Source organism: Aythya ferina (genome assembly GCF_964211825.1).
Source record: "Aythya ferina genome assembly, chromosome: 10".
NCBI classification, from domain to species: domain Eukaryota; kingdom Metazoa; phylum Chordata; class Aves; order Anseriformes; family Anatidae; genus Aythya; species Aythya ferina.
This window is the reverse complement of record NC_140306.1, coordinates 13276156-13288721: the sequence shown is the minus strand read 5'-3', so window position 1 is coordinate 13288721 and position 12566 is coordinate 13276156. Positions and strand designations below refer to the sequence as shown.

Genomic DNA, 12566 nt, shown 5'->3' with positions numbered 1-12566 from the left:
CTTCTTTATTTGTTAACAGAGAGCATGAGTGCTTCTTTTGGGGGATGTCTTTTTGCTTTTTTCATCTTAAGAATTTTAATCTGGTTTTGGAGTTAAATGGAATGGATATTTTGCTCAATGTTGTTCTCCTGAAATTTCCAGGCTAATCTATTTGGGAAACATGGAAGATATTCTCAAGAGACATTTCTTATTGCTTAGCTACTGAAACACCTGCTAAAGCTGAGCTCTTTTGAAAAACTGAAAATTATTTAAATGTGAAAAAGAGTGGGTTGATCTGGAAAAGAAACTTCTCAAAAGACTAAAATTAGAATGGAATGTGTTAGAAGAGAAATACTGGTGGGGGAGGAGGACTGAGGTTTTTAAAATAAAAATGCTACTGCTTAAGTAATGATCAAGGAAATTCTAGTTAGGATACTAGCTGTTGCTCCAGCCCAGAGCAATTCCTGAATTCAGAAACAGAAATTTCAGAAAAATATAAATATACAATACAGATTATTTATTTATTTATTTATTGAGGTAGTTCAAAGCAAGACTTGGTTTGATGAGTGAGACATTTGGGCAAATGCTGTTAGTATACCAAATAAATGGCTCTCCTTTTAGAGCAACTGATAACTGAAGGAACATGCTTTGCAGATTAAGTTCTGCTCTCCCAAAGTTGCCTGAGTGAGTGCCTTATCTGCTTGCAGAAAGCATGTCAACATGAGGTAAGCTTTCTTTTTTTGCTTTCAGAGATTTGTGTCTTTCTGTCTTTCACACTATCACTGTGTGTTTGGCTTTTGTCTTGAGTAAAAATTCTAAGTAGTTGTCTGAAGGCTAACAGGTTCCATGATGCAGTGTTTTTTTTCCTTTTTGGCTCAAATACAGTTCTACCACCTCTTCTCTTGCTTGGGAACTTTTTGTGGTACTGTAAAGTATTGGAAGATTTTGAAGGAATCCCATTACCTAGCAGGAAATAAGAATCTACACTATATGTAAAATGGCAAGGAGCAAAGTCCCAAGCACTGGACAGTAGTGGGAAAAGTATCCCTCTGTTGGAAGATAATAGAAGACTTCACCAAAGAAATGACCCCAACTCAAACTGAGTACGTTTTCTTCCAGTTTGCAAGTGGGCTGTGGGTACACTCTACAATATCTATGGGCTCCTACTTTAGAGGTAACCCAAAAGGATGCTGGTCTTCCTTCAGGGTCATAGAATTCCCTTCCATCATGGTGTGGCATGCAGCTGTGCCACACTCCCCTCGCTGAGAATTCCTGCAGAGGTCGATGTGCTCCTTCCATCACTGTTTCTCACACCCACAGTGCTGTAGTGGATGTCAGGGTGCAAGTAGTGCCAGCAGCCTTTTCAGTTCCTGTACAGGATGTTTTAACCTCAGCTTTATTTGGAATAAACATTTTAATTTCGTAGGAAATTCTGTTCATTTCAAATCCCATTTCCCATGGGATTTAAACTTTTTCAGTCAGCTCTGTAAAGCACCATTCTAGTGTCCTGGGTCACAGAACCATTGTTCTTAAATCTCTTGGTGTTGGTCATACATTATCTCACTGAGAAGTAGCCACTTAAAGCAGAAATACTTATTTCCTCCTCCTGACATTTAAGTCTTTGTGTGTAATACTTCATTTAACCACAAAGAGCAAAATGGGGCAGTCTAGCTATCTTAATTTTAAATCCCTTGTTTTTATTCTTCTTAATTTTGTTGGATATATTTTATGCATTTTGGAAGTCATGGGTACTTCCTTTAGAGAGACTTGACTGCGGTATTTTGGTTTCTTCTCTATACCTTAAAAAAAAAAATCCTATAGAGCTTTTTGCTATAGGATATTTAAAATCTGAGGAGTAGGAAGGAATTGAATTTCCTGATATAAAGTGACTCAGCTACGGCTGCCTCCTTGTTTCGTAATAGATTCTCTGCATCTAGCTCTAACCTTAGCTGGCACTAGGTAGAGCTATCAAATGTTTTCTCAATTAATTTGTCATTCTTGCACAGAGTCAGTTTCTAAGCTGTTCCTCAAGGATCCTGGAACAGCTTTCTGGTTAGCAGTCATTAACTCCAGAAGTACATGACTCCATGTCATAAGGCGTCACTTGAGGCCATTTCATCTCAAGTTATGTCAATTATATGCCTGGCTAACAGGGTCTCAGTAATAATAAGAGATTAGTTTGTTAATATTGCTTGCTTTCAGAGCATGTCTAGCCACACACACACCTGCTCAAACCTTCTTCACATAACTTCAGTCTAATAGAGTTGTTTCATTTCTATATGAAACTTAGATGGTGGAGGTGGGTTTTTTGTTCGGTTGGTTGGTTTTAGTTTTGTTCATTTGTTTTTGTACTACACAAATTAATTTTAAAGCATTTTTTTGAGCCTGAAACTTTGCTTTGTAGGATTCCTGAAACTGTGTGTCTCCCTTCGGGGTAGATTTTGTTTACAACTTGAGAAAATTATTTCCACTGAAAGCTTAAAAAGAAAGTTGATATTTGTGGTTATGTATGATGGAATATGTTGAAGTAATAATGTGGACAAATCTAATTAGTCCTGTCCAGGCAACTGAAGGCCTTTAGCTTGCTTTATTAGAATTAACTACTGCATACATGAAAGAAGAAATTTAATTCAAATTTCTATTAATCACAAATACTGTTCTGCCAAAGTGATTTTTTTTTTAAGACATGCTGGTCTTCTGTTTGTTTGCCACAGATTTCCATGTCAAGGTTGATTTTTTATGCTTACATCTTTGAAGTTATATGTCCTAAAGTTAAATGCACATGAAAGTATTTCAAGTATTGTGGCCCAAATGATTTCAATTTAGAAGTACAAATCAAATACATATTTGTACATGGGTAGATGTACAAAGCTCCTAAAAATTCAGTCTGAACTTTCATTGTCAGGTTCACTTTTTTTCCATCACACAGCATTGTTAAAATAAGGTTCTCGCTGCCAGTAAATGCAGCACAGTTTCTTGTCCCTGACATCTCTTTCCCATCTGCCACTGGACATTGCTTCATCCAAAGATGAGGAGAGGAGCAGTGGGGAGAGCTCTGGCTGGAACTGCCTGTGATGTTCTACACATGTAAATGAGGTGTGGAAGGTCATCTGAAAGGACACAGAATTAGTTGTCTGTATGTGTGGCTCAGTACCTGTACTTCAGTGCTGTAGGAAACTTCAGTTTTGTGAGAAGCTGCCTGGCATAGCACGTCCCAGTACACGTGTTGTAGGAAAGAAGGATTAGCACACAATGAGAGCCTGTCCTGTAGCATTAATGGTGAGTAGGAGCAAGCAGTATGCCTGCCCTGAGGGCTGGACCTCTTGCACTCGCAGTGATGTGTGGACATGCTCCTCCAGCCAGGGTTACTGACAGCCCTCCCCACGTGTCCTCTGCACTGTGTGGCAAATGAGGGGGAAAACAAACTGTGGTGGAGTGGTTAGCATTTGGCTGGCCAGTTTTAACTGGGATTCTGGAGCAAACTTGTGTTTGTTCCTGTGGTTCTTGATTCAATTAGGTTTATAAGACTGAGTTCTATTGAGATAGCCTTTCCCTAACTCTCTGTAAACCTATTTTATTTGCTGAACCCTAGCGTTGCGATGATTTGTGTGTCAGAAGTTACTGAAGAGCCCTGTGAAATATTAACTCTTGATCTGCACCACTGCCAGCCACAGAGATGCCAGCATGTTTGCTTTCAGGGCTTGGACCAGCCCTGGGGGCTGCCTGCCCATCTTCGTAAGGATCAAGGAGCCAAGGCAACACAAGCCAATGTGTTGTGGCAATGCCATAGACCAATGATGTCCAGTCTTTCTGTCCATCCCAGGCAGCATGGATAACATGGTCTCACCTAGAGAGACACAGGGATGTACATGTCAGCCCCTCTAACAAGTGTTCAGACATATTTTAGGCAGGCACCTCCATTTGTGTGACAGTTGGCAGAGAAAATCTCATGTGTGAACCGTCATTGCGAAAATACCTCACGTGACAGAGATACATACAAGCTGCTGTCCTGTTGTATGATGGAAGCAGGAAACGAAGTCATCAAATAATGGCCAAGTGATTAATTTATTTTTCTGCTGGACTGTATGTTCAGCTCAGGAGATGAACATCAGCCCTCCTTGATATAGAAATTAATAGATTCTCTTTGAAAAGAGATCAGAGAGGAGTGTGTTCCACTATGCACTGAAATGCAGAAGTATAAATGCTAGACTAAATTCCAAAATCTGAGTGTATGTAATGACAGAGGGGAAAATGTATGTAAAATGCACAAAGCAGACTTGCTGTCATGCTTTATTTTAAAAATCGTTCATAGTAACCTGAATGTTATTTAGAATGCTTTCTGTAGGCACTAAATACTGTTTATGAAGAAACTGTGTAATATTTCTATCCTTGAAAGTTGACAGGGATTTATTAAATATCTTACAGTGTTTCAAATAACAGTCCTAAGGTGTAACTCCTTATATGCTTTCATGGGAGGCAAGAAATGTGAATCCAAAAGGAGGTGGGACAAAGTATGGGCTGCACTGAGCATCAGTTCATCTATGTCTGTTCCTGCAGCAGTGTCAGACTCAGCAACTCTAGTGCTGCAAGGGGAGGTAAGCCCAGGCTTCCGTGATGGCAGAAGTTAGACCTTGAGTTCCTGTGTTTCCTGCACTGGAGGGCAAAACCGAGGCTACAGTAATTTGTTTCTCATTTAGTCCTTCATCTTCTATCTTTATTTGTGTCACCAGAGATAGGATCACTCTGACAGCTGTAAAATTTATAAAGGGGGGAGTAGGACGTTTCGGACACTTGCCTGCCTTATTTGTGATAAATGAAGAGCCCTATCCATGCACAAAGGGAACTGCGAAACTCGGAGCCTGTGCTCAGTTCCAGCGCGGTGCATGGAAGAGTTCTGACCTTGCACTGTTGGAGACAGGGTCCTGTGTCTGGCATCAGAGGTGTCTGGTGCTTCTCATGTTGCTTTTTTAAATCATTTTTTATAGGAAAGGTGTAGCCACGTAAAAGACTCCTGTGCTCTCTTTTTTGACTAAGAGCCTGAATTTTCCTTCCCACTGCTTTCCTGGATTTTGTCATCTTTACACTGTTATTGGAAGTGAACATTTTGAGATTATCTTCTGACTATGTAGTGTAATTACTGGCCAACCCAGGCAGCAGCTACTGACAAAGAGGAGATAATGTCCCTTTGAATGTCCCCAATTAGGATAATTCTGTTTTTTAGCTGTTCATTCATTAGCAAAGAAGTAAACAGTGCAGACAGAAGGTTGTGAAGCAGGGTGTTTATTCACTTGTTTTCTAGCCTTCTCTCCAGATTAATGAAATGACTCATAGACAGTAATAACATGCCTGGGGGGGAGGGGGAAACAACCTGGAGGTGGGACATGTGAGGCCAGATCTTTGTCAGGACACCCACACCTCCCCATACCTCTGTATATGACTTGATTCTCTCTGTTACATGTAAAGGATGGATCAGTTATAAAGATAGCCAAAACCCCCAGGGCAAAAGAATCAAATTGACATCTTGTAAGTGCAGGTTGGTTTAGATGTGTGCGAAAGAAAATGATTGCTGGTGAGAACGTAAGACTATGCTATTGCTTATGAATGACTGTGTAATATTACTGGTAAGTATTTTCCTACCTTCTCTTCTCCCCCTCTTTGACAACGAGGACAAACGGTGTCTCACGCAGGTGAGTAACGCCTGTTACAGTTCTGGCTCTGCGTGCTGCCAAACATACTCTCTGAGCAGTTTCTAAAATACTGATGCCAGACTCACACTCAAACCCATGTCAGTCCGATGTGAAAGTGAAGACAGAATAGTGAGACTGCTCTGATTTCAAAAATACTCAAGAGTTTGTTGACCTTTTAGAGTACAGAACTGAAAGACTTGGAAAGGTTACTTGATTTCTGGGCAGAGAAGGACACTGAAAACAAAACTAGGTACCACAGATGCACTTTCAATGGTGGACCATCTCTTACACTTCCCAAGAAACACTCAGACACTCAGTGAAGATTATGCATCTGCTTTGAAACTGTTTACTAATAAAAATTGACTAATAAAACTTTACATAATAAATGCTACATGAATGATGAAGCACAGGTATATTTTTGTTTAACAGCAGGATTTTTCAGCAAGATTGAACAAACTGAAAGCAGGGCAAGAGAAGAATAATTATGGAAATTCTGGTAAGAATTAATTATAGCATACACCACCAGGCAGCTCTGATATGTAAAAAAAATAAAGTGAGAAGCACCTCTGTGATACTTCCAGGTACAGAAAATACTGCTTAGCCTTTGTATTAGATTCTGAAACAATGAATATTTCTAACTGCATTACCTAAAAGGAGATAGTATGTATAATGCAGTCTTAAAGACCTCTTTGATTATGATGGCTGTTTGTCCATGGGACTACATATCACATAGAAACCTAAACCCATCAGCCAGCCTCTAGTCTCACAACTGCTTAATTTATAAATTCTCCAAAAATTGGTATATAGCCAAGATGTTCTGCTATTTATTGTTACTTTATGTAAGGCTGTTTATTGGTGGCTTCTGTGTTATGTTCCATTTTGAGAGGAGACAGTATATCTAGGGTGGAGATTTAAGGCATACAAACCACACACATAAAAAAATAGTATGAAGCTGGAGAAGGAAGAGGAGGTTGTCAAAGCCTGTGGAGAAGAATTGAGGATAATTAATCAGACAAATGGAGATAGAGAGCAGGTGTGCAGAGGGAATAGTCTGATGGGAACAAAAGCCAGTGGAATGAAAATGAATGTCAGAAGAGGTAAGTGACTTTTTCTTTATTTTATAAATAGTGAACTGCAGCAATGAAAGTTTTCTTTGTCAGCCTGAATTTTTATTTAAAAAATAGTCTTATAAACATTAATCAAAGCAGTAACATTTTAGATGTTTTTGAAAAACAAATTATTTAGTAGAATTAAATTAATTCAATGCTGACCTTTTAAACAGTGTTATATGGCACGCACATACACCAAGCTTATAAATTCCAGCAAACGATTAAAATATTTTACTTGAAAAAGTAGTTTTTATAATAAGGGTAAAAAAGGAAATATATTAGAGATGTTAAACTAGGAAAAGAAAGGGAAATATAGGGCAAGGGCAAAATCAGTTTCCCCCTGGCATGTTTGTAAACCAAACATTGCAGGATTTAGGTCAGTATGGGAGGCAAAAAATATGATTTATATAAACCAATGTCAAACTGAGCAGTTAAGGTTCATATCTAAACAGATAGACTAAGGTCAATCCTCCCATCTCTGCAACAAAATAGTGTCACCTACTTCTCCAAGGAGCAAGAGTGTGGCTGACAACCCCGAAGACCATCAGAAATGGAAATTCATTCACTGCTTTTGCAAAGAGGAGCAGCTGGTATCGCTTACTGTTTTGAGATAAGAGGAAAATGCTCTTTGATTCCCTGTTTACTTTGCAGTTCCTACACAGAGCTGTGAAGGAGCCTGTTGCTGCACTAAGGCTTTTCAAGTCTGTCTGCACTTGCTCTCTTGTCAGGGCAGGACTGAAGTATTTTCCTCACCACACCGTTTTTTTGTTCCCTTTAGGCTAAAAGACTGAAGGGATGAGCAAATAGGAAAGTTTTGCAGAGAAGATGAGAAGGTCTGGCTTTCTTAAATGAAAGAAAGTAGAATTTTTTGGATGAGTATTTTTTAATGCATAGAAAAAAAACAAAAGGAAGGAAACTTGAGGGATCCAAAGACCGTGATACTAGAGCTTTGCAAATGGGATCATCTCAGGTGATAACATACCTGAGCTGATTAGCTGTGGTTAGGATACCAAGACTAACGTGAAAGCCTGCTTCTTTTCTTGTCCTCCTCCTGGCCAAGCTGACTGGGAATGCTAACTGTAATGGTGTAAAAACAGCTGCAGGAATAATGTTCTATAATAATAACAGTCTGAAATATTATCTGAGCCTACTCAGAGTGTTAGAGCAAAAAGAGGTGCGTGCGTTCCAGGTATCTGATGTGTAGGAAAGAATGGTAATACAGAATCACAGAATGGTTTGGGTTGGAAGGGACCACAAAGCCCCCCCAGCCCCAACCCCCTGCCATGGGCAGGGACACCTCCCACCAGCCCAGGCTGCCCCAGCCCCATCCAGCCTGGCCTTGGGCACTGCCAGGGATGGGGCAGCCACAGCTCCTCTGGGTGGCCTGGGCCTGGGCCTCACTGCCCTCTGAGTGAAGAATTTCTTCCTGATGTCTAATCTAAATCCACCTTCTTCTGGATGGAAGCCATTACTCTTGTCCTATCACCACACCCCTGCCAAAGAGTCCCTCCCCAGCTTTCCTTCAGCTGCTTTCAGGCACTGGCAGGCTGCTGTGAGGTCTCCCTGGGGCCTTCTCTTCTCCAGGCTGAACAACCCCAGCTCCCTCAGCCTGTCTTCATAGGGCTTCAGCCCTCTGGTCCTCCTCATGACCTCCTTTGGACTCTCTCTAACAGAACTTTTCTAGCTACAGAGGAAGCAATCTACCAGAACTGTAGCAATACTCGCTTTTTATTTTTTTTCTTTCCAGGATTTTTTTTTTTTTTTAACCTTTTTAGTCCTTTTTGTTTTAAGTTAGAGAAGACACTAGCAGACACTGGTCTGGACTGGTAGCTGAAGAAATTATTCTGTATGCAATCCTAGCAAGGCAGACTTGTCTTCAATCTGTCCTCTTTCCTTACGGATTTAAACCAAGATGCAAAAAAGGGGAGAAGTGCAGTGGGATCACACATGGGATATTTGCAAGTTTGCTTTCTCTGGAAGTTCAGTGAGATTTCTGCATGGCGGTGAGCAAAAGGCAGTCATCCCTTAGCTGTAAAAACTAGCCAACGTGGTTTTCCCAAGGTCATCAGTGTTCTCAAACCCTTTGTACAGCAGCTCCTCTGTAAGTAGTTGAATTTTGTACTCTTCAGTACCTACTAGCCATACATACTACTCCTGAAAAGGAAAAAAATAAAAACAATCCTCCTTCCAGGCTCTGAAATCTTTCCATGATAGATGAAAATGATGATACATAGATGCTTACTTATTCTCTGCCATGTCTAGTTGTGAATTTAAAATGATACTGATAAACATTCCGGGATTAGGGATCTTTTTAATGGTATTTTTTCCTGGAGTTCTTTGGCTGTTTCTAAATTGGCCTCTGTGTGCTGTACTATCACATACGCTGCCATCCAAAGGGTTTAATCAGTTCCTTGTAACGTGGAAGTCCAGGAACATCTTTCCTGTATTGAAAATAAAAATAATTTAATCCATATGAATTTAGTACTTGTAAAAGAAGCAGACTTGACAGCTTCTGAGGGAAATCCTTTGCTTAGCTATAAAACAGAGCCATTGTATAGCTTCCTTCTGTCTGCATCAGCCCTAAATGAGATTTTTCAATACCCTTAAACAATCATTCTCGATGTCAGATGACAGTCTGAACTCCACATTCAACCTGTGGACATGGCATCAATGAGGCAGGACCTGCTTCATGAGCCCTTTACATTAGCATTTAAACCGTGTGACCTTGTAGTGAGGTCACAGCTGCAGGAATAGTAGGTTTGGGCACTTTCATCTTGCACTTCAGGGAATGCATTTATATTCTAAATAACATTTTCCTCTTATCCACAGGCAAAGATACACATGGAGTTTGCAGTCCAGTTGCATTTTAAAAGGTATGTGATTAGCTTTTAGTTTAGCAGTTCAATGTTCACTTTATCATCTGGTACAGTGTCTGCATTATCTTGTATGTTACTTAAAGATTGACCTGGTAATTTTTCATGCTTTACCCATAGGAGGATGCTCCCCTAACCTAAGCAAATAAATAAATATAAAACCCATAAAGCCTTTATGTGTATGTTGGTAGGTCCTTTTTTTCTCCTTGCCGAAGGGGAAGTTGTAAATTCCTTCTTACTGATCCCACAGGTTAATAATGCAAGTGTTTAAAGCAGTTGTGAATCATAAAAGTTAACAAGAACCCACAGAACAGCCAGAATAATTTCATGAGAAAAATGACTTTCACAGAGAAATCTGTTGTCTGTCTCTTCATACATGGTGTTCACCCTAATCCAAGATGAATTTCTTTTCATCCTTTAGAGATTTAAAAACTGAGAGTCATCTTTTATCTGCTTAGTAAGGATAAAAATGTGCCCAGAATACTCTAGAGCTGCTGTGTTCCACGTGGTCCCTTTGTGTTTTTTGTAATGTGCTCATAGCTCACCATGGGTGTTCTTACGTGGTTTGGTTTATTTTGTGAAGCTTACTTATTTTTAGAATAAATTATGCTGTGCTGCAGGGTCCCAGAGTTTCATGGCTATGTGAAGGAAGAAAAATGCTCTCAGAAATAAATCTTAAAAGAAAGAGATTGAAGGTGCTACCTTGTCCTACTTCTGCAGGTGTTAGGGGAAAAAAAGTTGTGTGTGGGGGGGTTGAATAAATTTAAAACTGTTGTTTGCAAAAGGTGTCTTTCATTCAGGGGGTAGTATCTCTATGTAATACATTGCAGAGGTGTACACCATAAACCAAATAAATTAAAGTTCTGATGAACGTAGACTTTGGGACCATGACAGCAGCAAACATTTCAGGGATCATCCGTGGAAAGTTGTACAGAGCATGGCTAATCCAGCCGTCAGGCAAAGCCCTTCTGAGCGGCAGGCTGTCATTACAAGAGAGTGAGTGTGTGCATACATAAAAAGGTGTAGATGGATGCAGATATATAGATATGGACAGACACACACACATTCCCCAGCTAATGGACAAGCCATGCACTTGTAAGAGACGGAGGGAGACTGGGGGCACTGGTGGTGGCATGCGAGCACGATGCTGCCAGGCCCACGGTCAGTGGTGGTGACTGGCAGCAATTCCCGGCTCTTTGGAAGGACTAACGGCTGTGTTGTACATCCTTCACTTGCTTTTGATTCATTCATAATGCATTGATATTTTCTAGAGTACAGTTGTATTCAAGCTCAAAATTACTTTTTTATGATTTTGTTTATTGTGTTTTTTCTTTTTTTCTTTTTTATTTTTCTGTTCTGTTTCACTTCATTTGGGGGTAAAACTGCTGCTGAAAGTCATATTTGAAAGTTAGTTCTTATGCCACCATTGAAAATGTCCAAGTCTGTCACGCCTCTGCCGTTGGGTCTGATCAGAACAGCTTTTCTTCCCTGGCCTGAGAACAGACTGGAGTTCTATTTTCCAGGCAATGCAGTGCTGACCAGCTGAGTATAGAACATCACAGCACCTGCAAGATGTCACACACATAACGCAGCAGACCTTTGTGTAGGGCTGAGGAGCGCTATGCCCCTGTTGGCAACAGACATTGACTTGGATAATGGCCGGTATATCTTTTTTGTTGTTTTCCACAGATTTCAGTTTGTTTTTTTTTTTTCTTTAACACAGGCAGTACTGTTCCTTTCAACATCTCTTACCTTGCAACATCAGAGGAAGTTACAATGTGAAATATTTGCTGTTTTCCTTTTAAATTTAATTTGAGTGTAGGAGTATGGATTTTAGATTGTGTTGTATTTTTCATGGTAAAATACAGGAAGCTGTGTGTGTATATGTATGTATGCACGTGTATGTATACATATTTAAACTTGAGGACTTTAATACATGCCACACCTATATAGGGGTTGGCAGGAACTGAATAAACAGCCCTGTAAATGGCCTCAGCAAGCGAGTGTTGTGTGTGCAGCATTAGGCAAAGGAAGGTGACTTTTAAGGCCTAGGCAAATTTGAAAAGTAATCATAAGACAGAGCATAGCCTCATCTGGAGACTGTCACCAAGAGTTCAGCAAGTCTTGTTCTTTTAGCTTAATTCACTCTCAAAGTGAATTAAATTCCCCTGAAATAAATGTGTGTAGGAACAGTTCTGCTTAAAATACAGTATTTTAATCGGATTTAACTTGCTAGATAGACAACCAATAATTTTCCCCTTATCTTGAATAATTCTATATGCAGATAATGCTGTAGGGTGAAATAAATAAGGTTACTTTTTTATTTGACTGGATTTATTTGCAAAGAAAAAAACAGATGTTATGAAGATACAGTATTCTAGCACCTATCTGTTAGTTTCTATATATTCCCAACAGGGTTAAAAGCAAATGATTGTGGTTCCTTTTCTGCTCCTCTTTCAGTGACAATTTAACACAAGCAGAGATTATTATCTGGAAAATTCAGATAGTAAATTCTGATAGTCTTCCCCTCATACTAATCTGCTGTTCTTGAAAATAAATTAGGGTTAGGAAAGTTACCATTTATTATGAGTAATAAAGACCAAAAGGTTGCAAATGGGTTATCTACAAACCTGTTAGTGGTCATTTCTGGTGGACAGTTTTGGCTGGGAGGATTTTGCTGTCACATTTTCTCGAATCTATTTTAGCTGGCTTTTCTTTTATTGCTGCACCATAGCTCCAGTCATCTGAAAAGCTTTTCCACGTTATTCTAATTATTCTTTTAAATTTCTCTTCTCTTGCTCTTTTCTGTCCTCCTTCGGTATATTGCAGTCTCATCTTTATTAATAAGTACTTTGTAGCTTCAGCATACTTTGAGGAACAGTAAGTTGTTCATCGAGTTCCTATTAGGCAAGTTGTAC

General features: G+C 39.7%; 1 protein-coding gene across 11 annotated transcripts in view; it reads left to right on the top strand.

Moving 5' to 3' along the window:
- The first annotated feature begins 684 nt into the window (after positions 1-684).
- DOCK3 (dedicator of cytokinesis 3) overlaps positions 685-12566 on the top strand; it is a 257137-nt gene continuing 245255 nt past the window's right edge. For all 11 annotated transcript variants that reach the window (XM_084531292.1, XM_084531300.1, XM_084531299.1 and 8 more), the window contains exons 1-2: positions 685-704; positions 9605-9648. In XM_084531292.1, the coding sequence (XP_084387418.1) occupies positions 700-704; positions 9605-9648 (49 nt within the window). In that variant the 5' untranslated portion in view covers positions 685-699. The remainder of the gene's footprint in view (positions 705-9604; positions 9649-12566) is intronic.